This window comes from Typopeltis vanoorti, chromosome 7 (genome assembly GCF_054136105.1).
Source record: "Typopeltis vanoorti isolate ZY-2024b chromosome 7, IOZ_Tvanoo_1.0, whole genome shotgun sequence".
In the NCBI taxonomy this organism is placed as follows: domain Eukaryota; kingdom Metazoa; phylum Arthropoda; class Arachnida; order Uropygi; family Thelyphonidae; genus Typopeltis; species Typopeltis vanoorti.
In genome coordinates, this window is record NC_143555.1 from 114,207,546 (window position 1) to 114,233,797 (window position 26,252).

The window sequence follows — 26,252 nt, forward strand, 5'->3', positions numbered from 1 at the left end:
TCGGCATACACGCACACGCGAGTTTGTCAAGACACGACGAACCTAAGGTCACGGTCGGTCGTACCTTTCGTCACACCAGCGGAGCCCAATCATCACTCGATCGTCACAACAACCACAGGTTGGATCTGCTCGTGACTGTGTGCATCCCTCCCCACCATCTCGCTTCCTGGGTTCCATACCTCCCACGTTCTTAGCACGTCTCAAGACCCCTAACACGGCGGTGACAGGAAGCATGTTGTGAACCGCGTTCCCCGCCATAGCTGATGCAGATTTGCTCACCGTCGGAAAGAAGTGCTCTTCCTAACGGTTCACTCGGGAGACAGAGAACTGACTCCACCGTGCAGCGGAGTCATCCCGTGGTGCCGCCAAGTGACGGCCGATTCCTCTGCAGGCGGCTAGTCCGTCCGCGACTGTTCGATGTTATCTAGGGAAATGAGTAGGACGCTGTCCTTCCTACTCCTGCTCCTGGTGCTCCTGTGTCCACTGGGATTGTCGGTCGGCAAACGAGGACGAGGGAAGGGACGAGGCTCGCGTTGGTGGTGAGTAGGTTTGCATGACATATGAAATGTAAAAGTAAATTTTTGATATGACTCAGACCGGTTACTTTTTTTTCTCCGCCTACATCACGGAATTTTGTATATATGATACACGTCCCTTTATAGAACCATTTTATTGTTTATTTGTTTGGTTTTCGCGGAACTATTGAAGCCTCCTTAATAATTAACCATAAGTGACCATTATAACCACATGGCTGATCATTAACCATACAGTAGGTTAGCCATTATCCACTCAAGAGGAAATTAATGATGGTGTTCAACACTATTAGGTTAAATCTCAGGACAGATTTTTAATGTCACTGCAGTGCAGAAGACAACATATATTCAGCCGAAGTAAAAAAAAAATATATTACATTATACATTCCATTTACGCATTAAAAACAAACAAGAAAAGTTTCAAACTTCATTTCACTAGGGATAATTGACGACGTTACTTTTCTACATATTTCTTCTGTAAATAGCTGAGATGAAAGTTAAGATGTATCATAAGCTGAGATAAGTAGTGAGTATAATCAGAATATATATCGATCTAATATTAGCGATAATTCAAAATCTTCATTCCTATAATTTCGTCCTATTTTCTAATCTGTAGCATCTACAATGCATCTTGTTGCTTTATGAACCAATTAATGATCTTACGTAGAAAGAAAAATGACCGAAACATGAAAAACACTTGAAGGATATTTTAAATTATTCTTTCTGAATGATGATTAAGGGTTATTTAATATCAACTGTATCGTATATCGTTTAGTAAGGAGAAATAAAAATATGTATTATATTTTAGTATATTGTTTTTAATTTAATAGTTGAATTTATTCGTGTGGTAATATCCTTACACACACACACACACATATATATATATTCGTTATTCTCATCGGGTACGAAAATGAATAAAGAACGTCCCATGTGATTCAGCTTTGTATTGTTAAAATAAACACATCTTCATTACACACCAAATTGGTCAGCATATATTCATTGCATTCATTTGTAATGCAGCTATTGAAAAGTAATTACTGGCCAAATTATTAATCACTACTAACAATTTAGCAAGAGATTGAGAAAGAACAGCACTTGTACCATAAGTTATAATTATAAGCTTATAAGCATAAACTTGAAATATAATGATTCTCTAAATATCCTCTTACATCCATTTCAAAATTGATGAATATCGTCGCGTTCTTGTCAGGTTCTATGTCATTTGTTCTGTTAGTAACTATATATTTCGAGCTTTGTGGTTATTTTATGCGTGTTAGTCTCAAAATTCACATTTTAATTAGTATAATGAAATACAACGAATTCTATTTCGATAATTATACTGAGAATTTAATAGTCAGTGTCCTATGGAACATCGATCTAATTGCTTTGTATACATTATGTGTTGTATTTTTACAGCATACTATATTATCAAAATACAACTTAGCAATTTTAATGAATGTAATTAATCTTACAATTTCTGGCATAACACGTTATATAGTTCCCAGATGGCTCCATGTTCTTCTGGTGAGCTCATTAGTTATGAAAGGACAAATCCATATTGAATTTATTCACAACATCAACACATTTCATTTTATTTTAATGGAATGCGATACTGATATTTACTTCGATAGGATGTTAACATCATGTTATAAACATCTAAAGGTGTTTATGCGATGTGAACTCATCAGTTTGAAGAAGTTGCCATAGATAACCTGATTACTCCAATCAAGAATAAAGAGAAAAAGTTATGTTATAGGGACTTAGATATTGGGAAAAAACTAAGAAAATAGCACCTTACACTAGTTACGTCACTTTAACGACCCCGAGTTGTTTGCACAGAGCGAAAATACTTCCATTCTACAATTTATAGCTTCCTCCCTGAAACCATCTCTATGAAACGTCCTATGAGTCTAACATGTGTTTTTACCTTACAACTATAAACTAGACAACAGTAATAGTGGAAAGACATTTTGGTTGATTCTTTTATTGCTATTTTTAGCAAGATTTCTAAATACAACTCAATGTAAACATTTTTGGATATTCAGTAAAAGAAAAAATATCACGGTACTAAAGAGACCGAATTTCACTTTCTGTATCAAACATAGTACTGCTGATTACGGACGGACGGAACGGACACACACACACACACACACACACACACACACACACACACACACACACACACACACACACACACACACACACACACACACACACACACACACACACACACACACACACACACACACACACACACAAATTAAATACTTTATTATTAAATTTAATAAAAGTCATGAAATATCATTGATAATATAGTAGGCTAAACACGTTTTATCGATTCATTACAAAAAAAGAAAAAAAATTATAGTTTCTACGTAACACATGCATCGAAAGTGAAAGGAGAATATATAATGATAACAATGAAAATATGCTTCAATATTTCATTGAAAAAAATGATAACGATTCACGCGTGGTGTTTTGCATTAATTTAATTGCTTAACTTGCCATTTATTTTCGAGAACGCAAATATTATAGTTTGGGTTATTTTATTAGCTAGATTTATTTAAAGGTTCTAAATCACAAATAGGTCAAAAATGATTATGTTTGATGTGCGAGGAATTAATTTAGGTTATATATGTCTGGAATCTAGAATGTTCAATAAATAACATTAATGATATCAAAATAATTTCAGGTTAAAGTAATTCTTAATAAATGGATATGGCTTTACAGAATTTTTCCTTATTTTTTACTATTATGTTTAGAAAATCTAACGCATTTAAAAGATATGTTAGATTTTAAACTGTCCGAAATGCATCCTACAAACATGCATTAAAATTAATTATTTCTTTCATTATAAAATATGAATTCTCTTTTCTCTTTTCTTATTAAAGCTATAAGTAAGTGCTTAAATTTGCAAAAAAGATATAAAGAGATATGATCCCTGTATTTTTAAAAGGAATAATTACTATTTCCACGGTCTCCCTCAGTTCAAGTTGTACTCGCTTTCTAAAATATGCTAATTTAACTAAATAGACAGAAAAAGTAATAAATTTAACAAATCGGAATAGTAATTATAACCTAGAGGCAAAATGTAAATACGAATTCCCTACATCGGTAGTATGAGCACACATGCACCATAAATATGAGTCAGAGCCAGTCGCCTTTCATCCATTAGGTGTGTTACAGGAGTGACGATCAACAACATTAATTCATCAATAAATAGTAGCTTATTTGAAAACAAATGGCACGGCTGTCCAGCTGCCCGCCTTCTGGTCAGTGTTCAAATTAAGGAAGATGAAATCTGATGTACTCAGACAAATCCTGCATGGCTATGGACGTACCGGATTATAGACAGGTTTGAATGCCAAAGTTTGGATATATGAAATGGCGTTTTAACCCCTGCAGCAACAAGAACATGCCATTCAGTTGCAAATGATCAGCTAAATCTGGAAAACCGGAATAACTACAAATAAAGAAAGGATAAACTAAGCAAAGACAAACATATGCCAAAAAATATTAATAAAAAAAGAGGCAGCCAAATTCAGGAATGAAAAAGATGAAACTTTAACGTACTTTTGCTATAAGGGAGATGATGTACGAACAGGCAAATAAAATATTCAAAATATTCTGTCTAGAAAGTTTTTATTTTTTTTTTGAAATTTAAATTAATTAAATACCGAGTTGTTTTGACATATCATTTGCTCGCGAAAGCAAACACGATTTTTTTTATTTTTTTTAGTTTTTAAGCAGCAAAGGCTAACATACTCGATTTCAGACGAGAGTCAAGTTAGTGCTGTTATTTTAAAAAGACGCTGAAGCTATAAAGTAGCTATATTCCGTATGACGAATGCTTGTAGTGCGTGCCATTTGTCTGTTTTGAGAGGGAGTGTGGGTCCGAATTTTAGGAAGAGAAATAATATATCTGCTAACCTGTATAAAACCGACTGAACTGACTTTCTTCTAAAAAAAAGTCATGATAAAAGTCCTTTGTGTAGTACAACGGGATTCGAACAAACCAAAGAATATGTTTACTCTCTAGTATTCTACAGAGATGCTATGGTAGTCGAAAAAAGCTAATATACTCCTATTTTCTTAACCAACGGGACACAATTTTTAGGTTTTTTGCAATATCTCGTAAAATGGCAATTTTCAAAGTAAGTAACGCAGTATCATTGATCAGGAAGGAAAAGTCCTAGTCTGTGTCAATATTTTCGTCTTTTGCTCCCTCAAAACAGACGAACCGGTCTCTGCACACAGACACAATTGACAAATATGACACACTGATCCCTTATGATTGTTCTAGCTGGCAAGCAGTATTGTATTGTATTTCAAATACTTCACAATGTTTTCGATAAGAAAAAAATATCTCAAACAGTTGAGTGATTTTCGATAGGAAAATTTTAACAAATGTAAATTTAAATTTAAAGTAATTGTCTTATTATGTTAATTATCTTCTAAGGCAGACAAGAGACACACATCTTTGCCTAATATTTATTATTACAGTATAATAAATATTATACTGTAATAAAATTATTACAGTATAATAAATTTATTATTACAGTATAATAATATTATACAAAAAATAAATATTTTTTGCATAATATTATACAAATATTATACAAGAAAACTAAACGAAAAGTTAATTATCTTCTAAGGCAGACAAGAGCCACTTCTTTGTATAATATTTATTATTACAGTATAATGTTATTATGGTATAAAATTTATTACTACCCAAAAGGAAATAAGACCAGGAGACGATTGTATTTCGGTAGACATTTCTTTTCAAAAGCAAACCCTTTTATCTCCGTATGAGACCAACCAATTCATCTTCAACCTAAAAACCCTTTAAAATTTTAATACAGATTCCTTACTTTCCAGATAGGATTTTAACGCAGCTCTTTCCATCTACGGGATACGTGTCATTCTTTCAGATATATAAATATATATATATATATATATATATATATATATATCATGATCTGTCATATTTTTATGACAGCCACAGCTACAGAAGAGTATAGTCCCTTAAGCATATTAGTATAGTTCGAAGAGTATAAACGCTTATAGGTTTATAAGCATAAAAAGCGTAAAAGGGTTTCGAATTATATACGATTACAGGTTTATACTCTTTCGTTTACACTCTTATAGGTTTATAAGCGAAAGGGTATATAAACCTATAAGCGTATATAATTCGAAACCCTTTTCTAGAGTTCAAACGGACTTTTAAAACACTTCAGAGTCCATTAAGCGGTGATCTCACAGTGTCCTATGAAAAATCATCTCTAAAGACATTCATCAATATTCATGCCACATGGAATATTAACTCAGTCTGTTGTGTGTGTGTGCGCGCGCGAACTCACAGACACAGAAGAGGCTGTGCATTTATATATACCTTTGTGAGCTCTCTCTCTCTCGCACGCATACACGCACGCATACACGCACGCACGCGCACGCGCACACACACACACACACACACACACACACACACACACACACACACACACACACACACACACACACACACACACACACACACACACACACACACACACACACACACACACAATCATAACAATGTATCAATATATGATCATGAGAGATCACAATTCTTCTCAACAAAAGTGCATAATATATGCATTTAGAAGAATATTTGAATTGGCTAAGTTTCATTCTGAAATATAACGCAAAGATTACCTAAGGTAGCAAAATTTAAAAAAAAAAAAATCGAGTTAGTATAAACTGTACAGCATGTTCATACGTGGGGAACTTTCTGTAAACCACCCATTACATCATGGGAAAAGGTGATCACAGTAAGCAAGAATATTTTTTATTTATTTTTTTAAAAACGAATGTCAGAAATAACTCAGAAAATAGCGTCATACAGGTTAAAATACTGATGTTGTTACTTTATAAATGAACATCAGGATCCTGAATATCAAGATTAGGATGCTGAGGAGGTGAAATTAGATGTGTTTTTAATGCAAAAACAAATCAAACAAACACAAAAAATACTGTAATCATAATTCATCTATAAATATTAGAAATCGAAGAAAGCCATACAACTATACGGATTTCAATGTCTGCATAAAGAATAATAAATCGAAAATAATCCGCAGAATCATTGGACAACATGATTAAAATATTCAATTCAAATCAAAAGCTGAAATCACTCGACGAATTATAATAGATTCCCAAATTTCAAATTTCATCTAACATTATCTCTTCTTCTGTTTTCTGCTTATTTAAACAACCCAATATATAGACGCAAATGCAATTCTCATGCTTACCCATTCTGCGGAAAAGATAATTGAATAATTAGAAGCAGAAAAGTTCATTAAAACCATTCGCGAATATGGAAGAAGAAATCAAACGAAGAATTTGATGGAAAAAAAATGAATAGTGCAATATATCTGAAGGAAAAAAACAGAGCATTTTTGGAGTTTTGAAGGAGAATCCTTGAATCCTTAGTAGTCCGTATCTCTCATGCTTCCTCTTCTTTCCCTTCGGCAGAATTTTTCAAATATTTAGGCTTATTTTTAAAATTGTGAATATGCATTTATCTATTTAAACAAGCCAGATATCCGAATTTAATTGAATAATACAAACTTAATAAATAAGAAAATACACTTAATTGCAAAATGATAGAAAAAATTAATATAAATGATATTACACACAATAAATGTATACATCAATATTAAATATACCACATGATTACTTATGAGTTATTGTTAATCTTTCATGAGTATTCGATGAATTCTAACCCGTTCCAGTTTGGTTTTATGGACAACTCACACGTGATAAGTGCACATATAATATTGGAGGCTACCAGAAATAAACTATCATTGTGTAAAACACATAGTGCTTTTTTGAAAGTAAACTGACTTAGGTCAGAAATGCTCTGCATCTTCATAATGGTTAGAACCATTGTTATCTTTGATAGGTCATTTTCGCATTCGAATTTTCTAAAAAAAAAGAAGATCAGTGGTAATAATTTACCACAAATTCAATGCCACATTGTTAAAATTACGATTTAATGAGTCACTGAATTATCACTAAATGATTAATAATTTAGTGATAATTCAGTGACAAAAATCAGCCTTAACTTTCTTTCTTTCTTTGTCTCTCTCTCTCTCTCTCTTTTTCTTTCTCTCTATCTATCGAAAATTCTTTTTCTTCTTTTTCTAAGACTGTATATAGGTTCGACTTTGAGGATGAAAAAAAAAGTAACCTCGCCATAGTTGCGAAACGGTCTAGCATATCGATCTGTATCAGTGGATGTGCTCCCTTGTCGAGTTACGTCATACCATCTGCTCTGAATGACTGTAATGTTTGACATAATTGCAATCAATAATGCATATTATTTCTTTAATTCGTTAATTCTTAACATATAGCTTGTGCGGTGAGAAAATTTTAACAAAATCAATCACAGTAATGTTCTTTCACTTAAACTTCAGTACTTGTGAAATAAATTTCAGCTAGTTCTGTATTTGGAGTTGTTTTAAATATAACTTCGTAAGAAGTTGAATTGGCTATGATATAATATTTCGTGAGAGAAACCTTATTTCAGTGAAATATAATGATAGTCTTTCAGGGAGAGGTAATGACGTAAATATTGAAATAATGTTTTTTTTTCCTCTTCTTTTATTTGCATTCCGTTATCGTATGGTGATCATTGTGGTTTATTTTACACATTCCAATTACATATGAAATGAATAAATTTATGCTTTCCTAACTTTCTTTTTTAATCCTCCTCTTCTACCTTTACGGTGTCGAAGTTTGAAGCCTTTTAATAATTTTCAATTCGAACTTGTAGATGATTGGCTTACAGAGTCCTCTAAGTATTCTTGTCTGTAAATTGCGTGAGTTCTACTTGTCGGTTTGCCTGTTCTGAGGGAGGAAAAATCTCAGTATGAGACCTGTTAACTCACTTTTAGTCGAAAGAGAACAGATAAAGGTTCCTCACGACATGGACCGGAATCGAGCCCAGGTCTTTCCGAACAAAGGGATTTGTCTATACCGACTAAGCTACGGAGGCTCATAAATGTATGCATTTTTTTATAAATTTCTTGGTAATGTTTCAACTTATGAATTCATTAGTCAGTTATTGTTTGGAATTACGATTTGCCAATTTTTAGAAATGAAAAGTCTGAGTTCCAGTAATCAGCAATCATGTTATTATTACAATGAAATACAGACACTCGTATATTGTTAACAAGAACTTGCTAAACTCTGAAAACAGAATGAGAAAAAAAAATTATTACTGTTAACAGACTGAAATGGATAAAGCGCAAGCGTTCGTTTTAAGAAAGCTTTCAACTGTAAACAAAGCAATAGTGACGCAATTCTTTTCTTAGCATTTGCGCCGCTGTAATGCAATTGCGTGAATGTTACATCTGCTTTTCGATTGGAAAGATCTGAATTGGAATCTACCTAGACCATAACTAATCTTTATAAGGACTTGTCAACTTAAACGAGAGAGCTGGTTTATGCGGTCTCATGCGGAAATGGCAGAGAATTTTCCCTGGGATGTTTCATCAAACGAAAACGAAACAGAAAACAGACCTAAAAACATGCGCAATTACCAGACCTAATATACTGATTCCCCCCCCCCCCCCATCGTTTTACATGCCTTTGATAAATTTCCAACCAGTCCGACCTCTCAGCGCTCCTTGAAGTTCCCAAAGCTAATAGGTTTGCAATTCTCCAAGTTTATGATTCATGAAGGCTTAAGCTTCTATTGCTTAAATCAGTATAGGAAGTAAAGTCGGTGCAGTATGAGAAGCAGACTTTTTGCTCAGAAGGATCGGGGATTTGAATCATATCAAGTACGATTACTGTTTCCGCTCTGCTCGAATCAATGTAACAACACTTGTTGGAATAAAGATCTTCGCCACCAGTTCCACTCAAAATTCTTGACTACAATCACAGCCTTAGGTAGTCAATAAATGTGTCGAGAAAGTCCAAAGCAAAAATTCAGCATATCTGAAGTGGCTGCAGACAATGCTTCGTTTCCCCACTTAGTCCAAAATACAGCAAAACGCTGAGTAAAATAGTCAGTAAGAAATCCATATGCATCTTTGAAAGAGTGAAGTGTGAACAATAAACAGCCTCATTCTCAAAAGGCTGGACATCCTTAGCAGGGGTCACCGGGTGCAGCTACTTTCACTCTTTCGTGATTCCACTTGTCTAAAATTCAGATATTTCAGATGCTGCTATCGTTACATTAGCCAAAGATAAAACTGACGCCTTTTCCTCCGACTTCGACAAAGATGACCAGAATAACACTTCTCACTATACCAACAACAGTTCAACGCATGTTTTTGATCTTTCGTTGAGAAAAACCTCAAAAGAATCCTGAATAGCTTGAATATGACGTCTTCTTATGGTGTCTATTCTGTCCCCCCCCCAATGTCCTCTAAATCTGTGCTGCAAAAATAATACTCATCCTATAATGCTTTTGCAATCTATTATACCAATTCAGCATCTATCTAATCTATATAGAAGCCTATATATTGAATCTTTTTCCAGATTTGGTTTCTAGAGCAGGGTTTCTGGATTATGTAAAATATTAATAAAAATAATATATATATATATATATATATATATATATATATATATAGGGGAGATTCATTAAGTAGTCGACTTCTTAACTGATTAACTCCTCTTCTTAACTTTCTAGCGATGGTCAGTTAGTTAATCAGACTAACTGACTCTCGATCAACAGCGAATCTCCTTGCTATTACCAACCTATAGGCATAAACCATGGAATATTTGGGAAAAATCCGTGTATTTGCTCTTGACAAATACACAGGTTTTTGACAAATGACAAATCCCATCCACAATTTGATGCTAATGACAATGTTCTCATTTGGTCCTCTTCAGCTGACAAAACTTCAGTACTAACAAACATTGCGTCCCGTCTTATTTCTCATACGAATAATCTCATTTCATCCCAGAGAAGATAATATTTCTCATCTTAAGTTGACTTACACTTTCAGCTTTTCTTAGCAATTAAATTCACGAACTCTTAATTTTTTTCCCGCTCAAGATATCACTTACACATATCCCAAACCCATCCAACCTTGAATAATTTTCTTCGTTTCGGAGTTGCGCACAAACAAAATCTCACTAAACATGAATGATACTAGATGTCAAAGGACAATCTAGTTAACAGATCTCTCTCTCTCTCTCTCTCTCTCTCTCTCTCTCTCTCTCTCTCTCTCTCTCTCTCTCTCTCTCTCTCTCTCTCTCTCTCTCTCTCTCTCTCTCTCCCCTCGCTCTCGTTCTGTTTTTCGGAGACTCACCCTAATAGCTTTTTCATAGTCATTCACCATAATTTCTGAAGGTATTTTCAAGGACAATATTCTGCTAAATAGACTTCCATTATTTTATAACTTTCTTCTGAGTCAGTAAAAGAATGCTGCTATGATTAACATCTACACATACCGGCCACTGAATTAGGAACTTCACAGAAATCAATGGTTTTCGCATAGGCATGCGACTGCCAATACCGATCCTCTTCAATTTCCTGGCATAGTTTGGTGAGATATGGGTCGGGAACAGCGTTCATTAAATGCTTTAGTTAATTGCTGAACACACAGGAAGTTCTGTTTGTCCGCACAAACCTTCTCAGACGACGCGATCTCGTTCCTGACAGGCTGTCTTAGGATCACAGTTACGCCTCTTAGACAAGCAATGTGGGTTATTTTTCCACTGATTAAACAAACAGGATATCTCGCCTTTAGAGAAACCAGTCAGTTCGCTGATTTCCAAATCGTGATTTCAGCCAGACGGGCATCTACAATAAGCCCTTTATCGAACTCCGAAAGATCCTTTGTTTTTCCCATTGTGATCAACACTGTTGACGATTACTGACCAGTCAGTGTATACGAAGCCTTTAGGTCAGAAAGAGCTCGGTTAGATTCAAATCCAAGATGTGAAGAACCTTTATCTGGTCTCTTTCGACTAAAGATGAGTTAGTCGGTCTCATACGGAGGTAGGGTTTTTTTTTTCACTCGGAAACTCGGGTTTTTCGTCCCCCAGAACAGGAAAACCGGCCCCGTAAACACAAGCATCTACAGACATAGGACACACCGGGAGGCATAAGGCTAACCACCTTATCCTCGAGGCGGCCGTGGTTTAGAATCGCAATAGGCCATGCCTAATATGTATGTAACGGACCATTAGGGCCTAATATACATATGAGGAGGAAGAGGAGGAGGAAGTGACGCTTACATATATCTGCAAATAGGTTTCTAATTCAGCGGCTGATATGAGCAGGTCAAAGTCCAGTTTCATATCTGCCGAACTAGCTTCTCTTCTTCCTCTTCATTTCATCAACTTTTGAAACAGTCATTCTGACGCTATTTTATTCAAGAACTATAACGTCCAGTTGGTCAAGAAATGCAATAATGCGCTTCTGCTCTGTTTTTAATATCTTTTTTGATCCCATAATAGTTTTGCAATTTCTCATGTGTTGATTAATATAAAAAGTGTGTTGAGAAAAGCGTAGAGCGTACAAGGTAATTCTTTAAATCGTTTTCAAGTGGGCATGTATCCAATGGAGAACAAAATTTTCTCGAACAAATAGAAAAAAAATCCAAATTCCAACTTCTTTTTGTATTCTCTATCTTTATTTCTCTCCTGAAAAACTTTCCAGACCTTAGAAGATTTCTCTTACAGAATGAAAATAAGACAAAACAGAATAAAAATATCTGCGTCTGTTCAGAAGAAAGGATCCAAATAATCATCTGTGTGCCCCCCCCCCCCCACCTCTTACCGTATACCTTAGTGTGACACATTGTTGAATTGTTGATTTCTATAGATATATGAGATTCAAGTGAACTAGCGTCCATAATCCCTCCGATTTGTTTGAAGCCTGTAAAAACCACTCACCATCCATATATTATAATACAATAAAACTTCAAACCTCAATTAACAGCTTTTCTTCCTTTACTCTTCTCTCTCTATCTATCTACCTCAACTGAAATTCAATTTCACCTCAACTTTCCTCATCCTATAGTATTTCCCAACGATTCCAGCACACAGTTATTACAGACCAATGTCAAAAAATTGTCTTTCATCTGGACCAATAACCTGTTGGTACTAATTTAATTTTATTACTAATATTGTACAATATATTTCGGATCACTATGTAATCTATTTGATAACTTTTTTACCTTATTTTTATACCTGATTAATCTTAATGTTAATTAGAAAACACGAACTGGCATAACAGTGGTATGGTAAGGATTAATAATGACTCTTGTGAACTTTGGAGGACAACGGAAAATCGATATCAGCTTATTTGCTAGAAATGTATGTAACGAGAATTAAAAACATGCTAGACTTCCATATCACTTTTTCGTTACGTAAACGTATATCACTAAGTATAAAAATATTGTTTAACAGTATAGTAAGAATATACTTTATTAAAAGTGAGTCTAAATTGAATTTAAATCGCAATCAGTTCTGTTCTTAAATCCTAAGATTATTCATGTTGAGAAGTCTTTAAATATTTAATAATGCTACGAATATAAAGGTAATTAACGTATCTAAGGATTCTAAGAGTAGTAAATGTAATAAAAATGTTATTATTATTATGTCTTTCTACTCAGTTATCTTTGCGCCACCGACTTTGTTATTAAATTCTATAGCATCCTTTTATTTTAAGTTTAAAAGAAATTGTACTACAAATCAACACTGCTGAAGAATGACACACCTGTTATAGCTATTAAAGATCATTACTAAAGATTAACGATTGTCAAAATGGGGTGCTCTGGTGTTTTTTTTTTTTTTTTTTTTTAACCGTAGAATACCGTGAGTAAGAGAAAGTTTGCTTGTATCGCCTGTTGAGAAAGAGAGGTGGGGGGATGGATTCGTACAGATGATGCTATTTGGACTTTTAAGGCTTTTATGCAGACAATTTCCCTTTCTATTTATTCTTCATTCATGGAATAACTCCTTGTCCCAAAGAGATACGCAGCGAAGAAAATAATACATGACATGTAAAGTCCTACGTTATCTGTAAATATCTGCTCGCTCTATATACGGAATTTTATTTTACGCATTTCTTTGTTTAATTCCCATGCGAAATTCTCCCCCAAAGTTATGATCACTGGGAACAATACAGAATGCTTATCAGCTGAGGAGATTGTTTTCCATTTACCATCAAAGCGAATTATTTCTCTCTGTTTACACACGACGGGTAGCTGGGATGGTTTATATTGTACCAACGATTGCATAGCTAGGAGCGACAAGTGAACATTTTTTGCTTTCACTGACGCGCCATGTGTTCTTCTGCGTCTCCCGCTACGACCGAACCACACACCACTCTGAACGCTGACCGAACTGATACTCCGGAGACTTAATGGAAGCCTCTAATGCATACCGCATGCATTGCATCTGGAAATTCTTTCTCAGCCAGGAAAAAAAAAAAAGTAGGGATAAAGACGTCCTAGAGACGTACGACTATAGCCATTTTCTATTCGTAATAGTTGGACAGACGCCTATTTCACCAAACATTCGTTTGTGATATACCTTATCGTCATTATCCAATTATGTCGATAAGGTGCAAGCGTAAATTCGCTGAATGGTATACAAAGTTCATCTCGAAACCAAATATGGAGATTTTTTTTGTTTGTTTAGATGCTGTGAACAAGGAGTATAATTTGATGACTCTATATCATGATTGAATCTTCTAGAGCATTACTGCACGGTTTAGGGATGCAAAAATAATTTTTGTGCCTTCACCATAAGTATAAACTAATGATATTAGCTACAACGAAAAAACAAAAGAGGACATTTCAAAAGAAACAAGTTTGTGTTCTTAAGATACTCTAGACAAAGTAGATAACTTTCATTTAGTCATGCACTATTTCTACATCAGATGATTTTATAAATCCATCACGTATGTTATCCTTGTATAGTTGCGATAAAGATGGATAATTGTATACGTTTATTATTCTCATTTTCTGTTCATAGCGAAGAAATTTTAATCACACGCATCGAGTGTTTTTTTTTTATTATTATTATTTTATTCGGATGCTATGGCTTCATTTCCGCAGGTTCAGTGATGGGACCTAATATTATCAAGAGTGTGTGTGCGTGTACTCATGAACAAGTACAAAATAATTTGAAAGAACCATTAAATTAGTGGATTTGTGTCATCTAATTCTGATCCTCTTTTCATTCAGATTCTTATACATCACAACATTTCAGATACAGCTTAAGCTTCAGGTGTTTTAGCACAACACTTTTATAATTTTTACAATTTTATTATATCGAATTCTTTAGGTAATGTGTTAAAACACTCTTAGCCTATTTACAGAAGTTTCTCGTTCGGTGATCACTAAATAAACTTATGAAAAATTTGATGATTTGTGATCCGAATTTTTTTATCTTCATCAGCTGAAAAAGGTATCAATGTGGAGTATTGCCCCAAATGATAATCACTTTGTGAATGTTTATGCAGATGAAGAAAAGTTAGAAGACGAGAAGTCTGATGCATTTAATGAAATAACACAGAAGAATGGACCCGCTAATAGTTTAAAAACTGGAATCTAATAATACTAGAAGAACAGATGATATATTGCTATTAATAGTACTGAACTGTATGCAGAGGTTAAACCGCTTATGACTATTTTTAATAAGCAGCCAGAATCAGGGATCGTCCTTTCTGAGGAAAAGTTTCAAAAATTATATCAACTTAAAAGAAAGGTTTATTATATAAAATGGACTGTAGGCCAGTAAGTCTTATAAAGTGTTATTATCAGTGGAAAAATTGATTCGCATTCAGAACATCTTTGAGAGGATCCTCAGCAAGGTAAATATCGTTTCAAGAAGCAATCGATCTGGCAAATCTGATAAAATTCATGCATGACATGAAGGAATCAAATTATAATTTGATTATAATATCAAATAAAATTATAATAGTGCCATTATGTGATTTACGAACTCATATGAACTTGCTGATTAAAATGCACCAAATGGGTATTTTTGATTATTTAGAGTGACATGGAGAAGGAATTAGCTGACAGGTAGACGACAGGAAGTAGTGTTTTCGGTGGGGAGAAGGAATTTCTGCAATTTAAATTGTAAGAACGAAATGTCCCACTATTCGGCCTTTGGAGTCTTGTTGTTTAATATATTCGCTAATGATTTGGGTTCAAATATTAGGAGTCAAATATCTCTTTTTACTGAAGAGCGTAACTAGAATAGTGAATTGTCTGGATGGCCTTAGTGCTCTCCAGAGTGGTCTTATAAGAAAAGCGAACAGTGAAAGGAAGAATTAAAATTTAATATGGAGAAATTTACATGTGTGTGTGTGTGTGTGATTTAGTAAATAGATAGTTTTAGAGATACAAACTGAATGAAACAGTTTTAAAAATAGTTATTCAGTATAATAATTTAGCATTTTGGTTGATAACGAATTTAAGCTCACAAATCATATTTGTTATAAAACATAAAGTTGAATGCTTACTGGTTTAAGTAAAAAAAGCCTTCATTTACAGACGAATGAATAAGCGGCTTTTCAGGAAAATATTGGATTATTCTCCACTTTGATCACTCAGATTTATAATGAATGTCAAGGGAATCGAAGTCATTCAGAGAAATGGGGAGATTATACTCATTACGAAATTTGACTTGTTACGTATAAGTAGATTAATTTAATTAAAAAGAATGAGATTAAAAAGAATGAGAGAAGTTTAGACGTTATTATAAAGAGGTCACGTAGAAATGAACACGAAACTAGCGCTTTGGAATTAATATTAATTAACGATTAATATAGCAATATTTTATTATTGATAATTATCGAATTTAATAGTTAACACCTTTAATATTATGATTAAGAAATTAGCCAGTTTGTACCTTATATTACCTTATTACACAACATTAAACCTATTCATTTATTGATTCATTAACACCAGTCCTCTCAGATTTGTGTTAATAATATACAGCTCATATGTATGTAAACTGATACATGGAAATATTCAAGGTATTATAATTTGTTAATCCTGGTGATTTTTTTTTCTAGAAATAGCTGATTATGTAATTTTGCACATTCGAAAAAATCCTTTCGAATATTTCTACGCACAAATAAAGTTGAAAGCGAAATAAAGAATCTTATACCAGGTGGTGGAAGAGAATCTCGTATTACGTATGGTGTCGTCCGACCAGAGTGATGATAGTAAATGGTTGAGTTACTTTTTTTTTTCTTTCCACCACTGGATTAGTTGTTCTCGAACAGTGTCCGACTAACCCAGTGCTGGAATTAGTTGGTTAAATAGGTTAAATTTTCTCCCGGTGCTCTGTTTTTTGACTCAAAAAATTGCTCTGTCCCGATAGCGATATACTTACTTTAGTACACGGTAGGATTTGGATAATTAGCAGAGTTCATATCATTGCCCATAATTACTACTCTGGGAAGAAGAAAGTGCCTTATATCATAGCTTCCTTCACAATGAAACTTTATTAATGACCTTTATAAGCAATTTTTACAGCGTTTTTGTGAATACAGTTGTCGATCAATTTATTTTTTCATTCCTTATCAAAAGAGCATATTTACGATATTTGCTTTAGAATTTGATACCATGCTAATTCATTATATTAGACATTACTAAAATTCGCAATATCAGCTAACGCAAAAAATATGATAACCGCAAAGAGTAGTTTGCAATTATCACACACACACACACACACACACACACACACACACACACACACACACACATATATATACAGTATATATATATTATTTTATTTTTGGATTAAATATTTGCGATTTTTATAAATTCTGGACAGGAAGATTTTTTTTTATTAAACTTTGGAAGGAAAAAAAATCTTATTAGTACTGTATTTGAATAGTAGATTACAGTGTTTAGGAAGAATAACATGAAGAGTCTAAAAATGTGAAGCATAGTAAGGAATGAAAGTTCACTTTTGCATATACATAAATACTAAATAAAAATCTTGAAAGAGAAGATGAACATTATTCAGGTGGCAAAGTTTTACGGAAACTACTCCGAAACTTAGAAGAAGAAGATAGACTACGAAATGGAATTATAGATGATAGAGAAGATATTTAGGTTGAAAATCATTTTCATCGCCGGCGTGAGACCATAACCCCGGCTTAATTGAGACCTGAAGTGACTTGAAAACGTTCCATGTTTAATATCAGGAGAATAGTTTCGGATTGTCTGATCCTCAGCCTATCTGCGGCACTAATTTATTATAGATTTACAACCTTTATTGGCTCCGGTTCACATAAAAAAATTCCGCCTTGGAGGATTTCGAAAAATTATTACGTTATCACTGATAAACTTGAGGAAGAAAATATTCAGCATACATGCCTTGGAAACATATTAGAAATGTAGTATGTGGAAAGCACCTGGAATATTGTATTAGATTTCAAATATTTAAATGTGGACGTATCCAAATTTTACACTAGTTAAACTACTGTAATTCAAAAGTCTTGTAAAGATCAGATTCTGGATAACTGGAGCAGTGAATTTATTGAGTCTGTCCAATGTTTGTTTGTTTCCTCCAGCCAGTTTTCCGGTTTCAGGAGAAAGAAAAAAATTGCTATCTTTGTATGAGACGGACTATCTCATATGTGAATATACTTAAGCGATCAATAAAATCTGAAATTCAACTCTAGTATAAAAATAAATTGAAGTCGTGTTAGAGAATATGCGTTTAACATTCTAGAAACAAGTGAGAATAACAACATATATCTGATCCTTGATATTAAATACTTTATTATCAAGGATCGGATTTATACTTTATGAAAGGTCATTGAGGAATCATAGCTATATATTAAGGATTTTAATAAAGTTTTTAGATCTTATAAATTATATAAACTTAAAAAAACCTGTGGACCCAAAAATATAAATTAATAATTGGGTGTGTTCTTTTGACCGGATTGCCTGTGTATTTACGGATGAAAAACCTGAGATTTCGAGAAAAACTCCTCTTTACTCCGATTGTCTAACTCATCAACAGATGAAAGGTAAGACGTGAATATATTTCACGCGCAAAACTTTGTTTTGCTTATTTGGGATAAATTAAAACCAAGTATAAAATTTCTTGGTATCTTTAACATATATATATATATACATACTAGGGAGCTACTCCCCCCCCCCGTGGCGCCTACCCCCACGTGTTCCGGACTGGTAGGCCGGTTCTCCTTGAATTCTAATGTCTCGAATTTTGAAGACTAGAAAGGGGAGTTCCTCCCCCCCTAGCGCCTACGGCGCCCAACCCCCCTCCCCCCCGAGTTCCGGACTGGTAGATTGGTTCTCCTTGAATTCTGATGACTCGAATTTTGAAGACTCGAAAGGGGGATCCGTCCCCCCCCCGACACCTACGGCGCCCAACCCCCCCAAGTTCCGTACTGGTAGGTCGGTTCTCCTTGAATTTTGATGATTCGAATTTTGAAGACTCGAACACTCAGGGTAGCCCCTGAGTTTCAAAACGTTTCAAAAAACGTAACATAAAAACGTGACACACAAATGTGACATAAAAAGGCTTATATATGTATATATGTATATATATATCGGCACGCTTATGGAAATTCAATAGTTGACCAACTACTAAAAAGTATAATTGTCTCTTTTATTTAAAAAAAAAAAAAGATGGGAGGGGAAGAAAGGAAAAAATGGTACTCATGTGGTCTCTGTTATCTTTAGGTAACTTGTTGCCCAGCGAGACTTGGCGCCAATAAATTATATAACAGCACAATGCTAGTATAAGATAAGATGTTTCTTTAATTATGGCGACGGCAGCATACTAATACGTCATAGCTAGAAGCGTCACGCACGTGCGGTTGTCTCTTACGCATGATGTTAATAATAAGCCCTCTCGATTGAATATCTAGCAATAGTCATTACTGTCACTAAGCTCTCATTTTCTTAACAAATAAAGGAAACAAAACATATATCGCATGCTTTTAGTTCTAATCGTCTAATGATGGTTTATCATTAGATATAGACGATTCTGATTATTAAGCTTATTATATTTTGTTTCGAAAAGTGAGACCAATTCTTTGAAATGTGGCAAAATAATAGGTTATTACGGCCTGCCTGTGTTCATGCCTACTGCATTTTTGGCAATTCCATGTTTTAATCGAAATATGTTCTTATTACAAGTAAGATCTTTTGTGATATAATTATGAAAACAAGGATTCCTGAAATTACTTATTCTATTTTCACAGAAATGACTAGGCATGAACTAAAAGTTTGAATTCTGAAACATTTATTCCTTATAACATAAGCCGCAGCTAAAATTAAACACTGCCTGAACATGTAATGATCATTTCATGTTATGCTTTATATTGTTTAAACATCATCATTGTACATTTTTTGAAATGATGATGCCGAAATGTATGCGAAAATGACATATAATCTTTCAAAAAGAAAATTAATTTTGATTTAAGTAATTTTTTTAATTTCAAAATGTCGCATTAGTTCGCGAGTTTCTTTAATCAGTTGACTGGAGCCTCTTCAAACATTTAATGAGGCTCTCAAGACAGTCTGTGAAGAAATGATATATTACGCCTTTGTTCATTATATTAAGAACTTAGTATTTAAAAAGAAACTTCATTTTTTTAAAAAAAAATCTTATTTTTACATGTTACTCCTCTAAATTGATATCAACACTTACGGCTCATTTTGCCTATTTTTAAAAAGAGTACCCCTTGTATTAAATCATTGGCTTTTTTACTCCAATTAAATTAAGACATTGATGATATGCATTTTAAAAACATACCTTTATAGAATCCTCAAGTTTAACTTTTTGATAAAACGGCATCAGAAATATAATTGGAAAAAAAATAATAAATAAGTGAACTTTAAACCATTAAATATGAACTATGAGTAATGAACTATAAAAATCATTTAGGATTATTGGTTGGATAAAAATACATTAGAACCTTTTTTTTTTTTCAAAAGGGGGTAAAATAGTGATAAAAATATATGGAAACTAAAAATGTGGCAATTTTTTTATCCAACCGATAGTCCTAAATGTTTTTTTTATAGTTCATTACTCATAGTTCATATTTAATGGTTTAAAGTTCACTTATTTATTATATTTTTTACCGATGATATTTCTGATGCCATTTCATCAAAAAGTTAAACTTGAGGATTCTATAAAGGTATGTTTTTAAAACGCATATCGTCGATGTCTTAATTTAATTGGGCAAAAAAGCCAATGATTTGATAAAAAGGGTGATCCTTTTGAAAATAGGCAAAACGAGCCATAGCTATTGATTACTTTTTTTTTACCGACGCCTTTTTTTTTTCGAAGCTTGCTATCGATAAGTCCATTATTACAATAAATTATTATTGTGCAAAGATGGCAAGAAGAAGTTCGTAAAAATGCAAGAATATACACTTAGTGTTCAGTTTATTAAGTACATTCCCATTACCCATGGAAACAACCTATCGCTTTGCAGTAATGTCACGTGTTCATTAGAGACCTTATGAAATAGGTAGGTAGATACGGAGGAATGCGTGGGATAGTAGTTCAGTGGATAATGCGTTAACATATTGTATCAGCGGACATTAATAGGTCAGTTGGGTTGGGTTGTTTTGAATTACAGCCGAAGAAACTAAGTCAGTGTATTATGTCAATCAGCCGGGTGTGTTTTCCGGGTGATTAGTCTGTTTTCTTCTGCCGTCTCCGTACGGATACGGCTCGCCTTCAGTTGAAAAGCTCCTATAAAGGTAATCTGCTCGTAGATGGGGTTCGAACACCGGTTCGAACCCTTGTTAGGTTAGTTATTCGATCATAATTGATTATTACTCCACGATGTAGTTTTCCGGAGCAAGACTGATAAACGTCGGCCCGAAAAATAACATACATATTCAACATTGAACGCAACATGCCGTGAGATTTATATACGAACTTCAATACGAACAAAAAGCGTACTGAAGAAATCTTTTTATTTATTTATTTATTTACATTCTTATTTTGATTTTTTTTTTCTTTTGGGCGGGGTGGGGTACGGCTCGCATCGCAATTGCATCGCGTGTGCTGGTGCAAATATCACGGAAACTACTGTATTGTTGGAGTGTTCATAATGAATGTCTAGAGTATACCAAGAATGGTTCAATTACCAGGAAACTTTAGCCAACGCAGTCCCGTGGTCGCAGATAAATGTTAATGTGAGACGCCAACGAAGGCCTACAAAATTGCAGTCGAAGAGACTCACTCAATCTGTGGAATGGTAGCTCAACACAACAATCTGCAAAACGTTGGATTTTGAATTACCGCCGAAGCAACTAAGGATGAGAACAGTGTATGTGTATTATGTTACTTAATTGCATGTGTTCTTCTAAACCAGTGCTTCCCAAACTTATGGATGTAAGGCCCCCTTTGGAAAAATTAAAATATTTCACGGCCCCAATCGAAAAAAAAAATCGTAATACAGACATATATTATTATAATATTTATTGTATTTATATTCAATACAATGCAAAAATCAAATGCAAATATTACATTTTTAGCATCTTACATACACATTTGACATGGCACATTTAGTCTTAAAACATTTTAAATTTGTTTTCATTATTTCACGGCACCGAGAACAAAACTAATGCGCCCCCCCTCACATCCAAGGGGGCCAGTGCCCACAGTTTGGGAAGCGCTGTTCTAGACGGTATGCCTGTTTTGCGTGATGAAGAGTTTCAGGGCGGTAAGACTCTTCCACCTTCGAACGAGACCGGATAACACGAAATCTTTAGCGAGGCTTTTAAAGCCTCGCTAAAGATTTCGTGTTAGTAGATGAGATTTGAAATATATCATAATAGTATGATAAATTACAAAAGTGGCGCAATTCTGGAAACATACAGCTTCCTAAACCTTATCGCGCAATGCATTTTCCTCAGAGGTATATACTAAACACAACTCAACTTAGGGCAATAGTGAATGCAGAAGATGTCAAAATCTTGCAGGATGATTTGGATAGATTGGAGGTCTGGGCTAAGGAGAATGGATGTCAATTTAATGTGACAAAATTTAAGGTTATGCATTTTGGGGTGAAAAGATTAGCAACATTATACCACATTGGTGTAATGTTGCTGAAGTTTAGGGGGCACATTGCAAAAGTGGCTAAATCAGCTCATCAAATCACTTGGTTGCTGAAGAATACTTTGACGAGCAGAGACAAGCAAGTTATTGTTCCTCTGTAGCGAGCCATGATAAGATCTCATCTCGACTACTGTGTCCAGATTTTGTCACCTAGGTTTCTTCTTGATGGGAAGGAGGCTGAGAGGATCCAGAGGCGAGTGACCAAGATGATAGCAGGTCTATGGAATGAACCTTATGAGAACTGGTTGAAGATTTGTGGGTTGCAGAAATTGGTTGATAGGCGGAAAAGGGGAGATATGATTGAGACATTCGAATTGTTGAAGGGTTTCTATAGGATTAATTCGGAGGATATTTTTGAGATCAGGACTAGTGGTGGGAGGACTAGGGAACATCTATGGAAGCTGGGCAAGAGTGTGGTTAGTAAGAGTGTTAGAGCTGGTTGCTTTACTTTAGAGTGGTAAATGAGTGGAATAAGCTGCCAGAGTCTGTTGTGGGTGCTATGACAGTGAATGAGTTCAAGGCAAGGTATGATAGATACTGTGAGAATGTCGAATAGTTATGTGAACATGATGTTTAGGGCCTCCCTTGATGAGTCTAAGGACTCCTTGGTCGCCCGTAATAATAATAATAATAATAAAACTCTTGCATAAAGTTTGGAATTAAGGTTGAGACAAAAGCTATGAGGCCAGTGTACTTTTTAACTTGTTTTGTGTTTATTCTAATGGCCGGTTTTGCTTGTATTTTGGAGGATGAAAAACCAATTCATATCCGTATGAGACCGCTAAATTACCTTCAAATAAAGTTCTTATAAAGATTATTCGTAGAAGAGAATTCCTAGACGGAAATCCCAGACCCAGGTCTTTACAGACTAAACTACGAAGGTCCCGTCCATGTAAGTAAATCCTGTATGATAGACACTGGCTTAGAGCTTTTATATAAGTTTTGGATTCCAATTACAATCAGAAAACGTGTTCAACCCCATTACAACTTTTCAGTTGTTTAGTATTTTCAGGAGCACTAAAATATTTACAAAATCGAATTAACAGATTAAGTGCAATATACATCCTCTCCTATCAACTGTTGACGTCCTTTCTCGCTCATGTGGACAGTTATACATTTGCACTGAAATGAATGAAAGTGTATTAGCTTATCAAGCATGCTCTTTTAGCTGAATGAAATTACAACTATAACCTTTTGGTGGTAATTATTTTCATCACCGGAAGAGAAATGACTGCCTTTGCACTCCATATTCCCGGTTTTCTTGTACTTTATATTTTCCTTTTCTCTGTCTTTCATTCTAATATGAAATGAGAATGTCGTTTCTCGAGGTTGTGGTGAACATTCCAGTGGTGGACCCATGCTTCCGCCATTGGTAGGGACTTTGAAATAGAGGAACTCCGTTTGAGGACAGATGTAAAACAGTTTCTTCTAGCCAGAAGCCACACAGTACGCTAAAAGCAGACCAAATGTTTGATCTTTTGTCAGAGAGAAATTTGAAAAATTTTGAGCAATCTGGGTACCACGGTCTTCTGTCTCAAATCTCAAATGTAGCCCAGAATGAACACTCTATCTTATTCGTCTTTATACACTCTCTGCTGTATGACATTTACCACTTAACTTGAAAGTTAATCCTCCGCATCCACAGCAATTTCAGAGAGAGAGAGAGAGAGAGAGAGAGTATACTGTCCAGATATTGACTCACAACCATCTGCATGCCTCTCACCATTAAATCAATGATTTTGTGAATTAATATTACAAAAGAACTAGGATAATTATTAATATTTTTAATTATTATTTCTATCGACGGGTGTGTTCTCTGGCCAATATTCACATTATTGTGAAATGAAAAACCCAAATTTCAGAAAAAAAAACCTTTCTACCATCGTATGAGACTAGTAAACTCATACCCACTTGAAAAGTCCTAATAAAAGTTCCTTTCATACTAGTGGGAAGCGAATTCGTCTTTCCAACCAAATGGAGTCATCGATGTTAACAGCATTACCGGAGAGCTACACAAACAGGATCAGACATTTTTTCATAATTCTACAAGATCATTTCTGTTCTATTTAAGTACTGGATACTGTACGAACAGAGTAGGATTTTTCGTGTGGATATACTGTATGAGGCCCATGCTGTGGATATTTGCTTTGGTAAGCTGGATTCAAAAAAAAAAAAAAAATCAACTTACCAGAACTGAACCATTATGGAAAAAGCATGATAATAAACATTCAACATAATTCATGTGTTGCAACGAATCATTTCGAAACACATATCTCGTCAAAGTAATTATCAATGAAGACAGCAATTTCAAGATAAAAATGTAAAACGTGACAACACAGAGTATAAGCGTAAGGAAGTTTTGGTCGTTTCTATATTTATGTTGATAAAATGAACAGAACTGAGCAATAATCGATACTCGGTCTATCGTAGAGGTTGCCAAACTGGACACGGAAAACAAACTTTATTGAATTAGTAAAAAAAAAGTACTGTATATTGCAACATCTATACATAACTTAATATAGCCCTTTTCTTAGAAAATAGAATAGCATTCAGCGAAATAAATTGTATAATAATATGAACGAAACGTACATTTAATATTTTACAGAAATCGAAGGAACAGTTATTTGTGATTTCAATTTAACCTTTCTTTACCAACATTTTCTCATCTGATCACATCCTTCCTTTAATGTATTGGCTAGGCAGCCTAGGTCGCTAAGTAAATAGCGCGTTATAACAGACAGGCTGTGCAATGGATGTTTGTGAAAGTCTTTAGGTGGTAGATGATTTTCATTTTTCGTTGGAGACCTGAAATGGCTTGAAAAACAAGTATGATTGGTTTCTAGAGTAGCGTTCTCGGATTATTTATCCATTAATTCACTCGCAGCACTAATGGGCTATATGTTTTCAATTTTAGGATAGTATTATCAAAAAAGTAGGTCCGATGGCCAAATATAGCCAAATAATTGGCCATCGGACTTTCATTAATGCAGTTTATAATTTATAATATAATATAATTTATAAATTTATTGCCAAATAATTTCACTTTTATTAATGCAGTTTATGTTAAGAGAAATTATTCCTATACACTGAACATAGACTGAAGTGTTTCCCCTGTTTTCGGTTTGTCTGTTTTGCAGCAAGGACCTAAGGACCGCTATATAAAGCCGGCTAACTCTTCTTCGGTCGCAAATACTTATTAATGATCCTTGTGTCCTAGCCAGTATTCGAAACCAGGTGTTTTCATGGAGGTTCTTATCTAGCGTTTTTTTATTTTCGGAAACGCTAAAATTACTAGTTCCTATTTCAGTCCAGATAATTTTTTTTTTGTAAACGTTTTCAAATTTTCTAAATTATTCCCATATATTTATTATTATTTCTTTCGAGGTTCTAGAAGCGGCTTAGAGGAACATTTAAGGTGGCCCTTTTACTTTCCATCTGCTGTGAATATACTGTCAAAAACATTTTGCTTTATCGCAACATGTGCATTACAGTTATAAGGAGTGCAACACTGAGATTATTCATGACTAACGCACTTTCTGAAAGGTGAGTCTTTTAGTGTGGTAACCTGAGAGTTTTATCTGAGTAAAATAAGATAAAGACCCTTTCGAGGTTCCTTTTTTCAAGATAACG

The 26,252-nt window shown here is 34.3% G+C and overlaps 1 protein-coding gene across 1 annotated transcript in view; it reads left to right on the forward strand.

Annotated features, from left to right (window-relative positions):
* The first annotated feature begins 309 nt into the window (after positions 1–309).
* The window catches only part of LOC150104983 (protein Wnt-1-like), a 113,908-nt gene continuing 87,965 nt past the window's right edge, over positions 310–26,252 (forward strand). Inside the window, exon 1 of the mRNA XM_090396087.1 lies at positions 310–539. Coding sequence (XP_090252213.1) covers positions 418–539 — 122 coding nt within the window. The 5' untranslated portion in view covers positions 310–417. The remainder of the gene's footprint in view (positions 540–26,252) is intronic.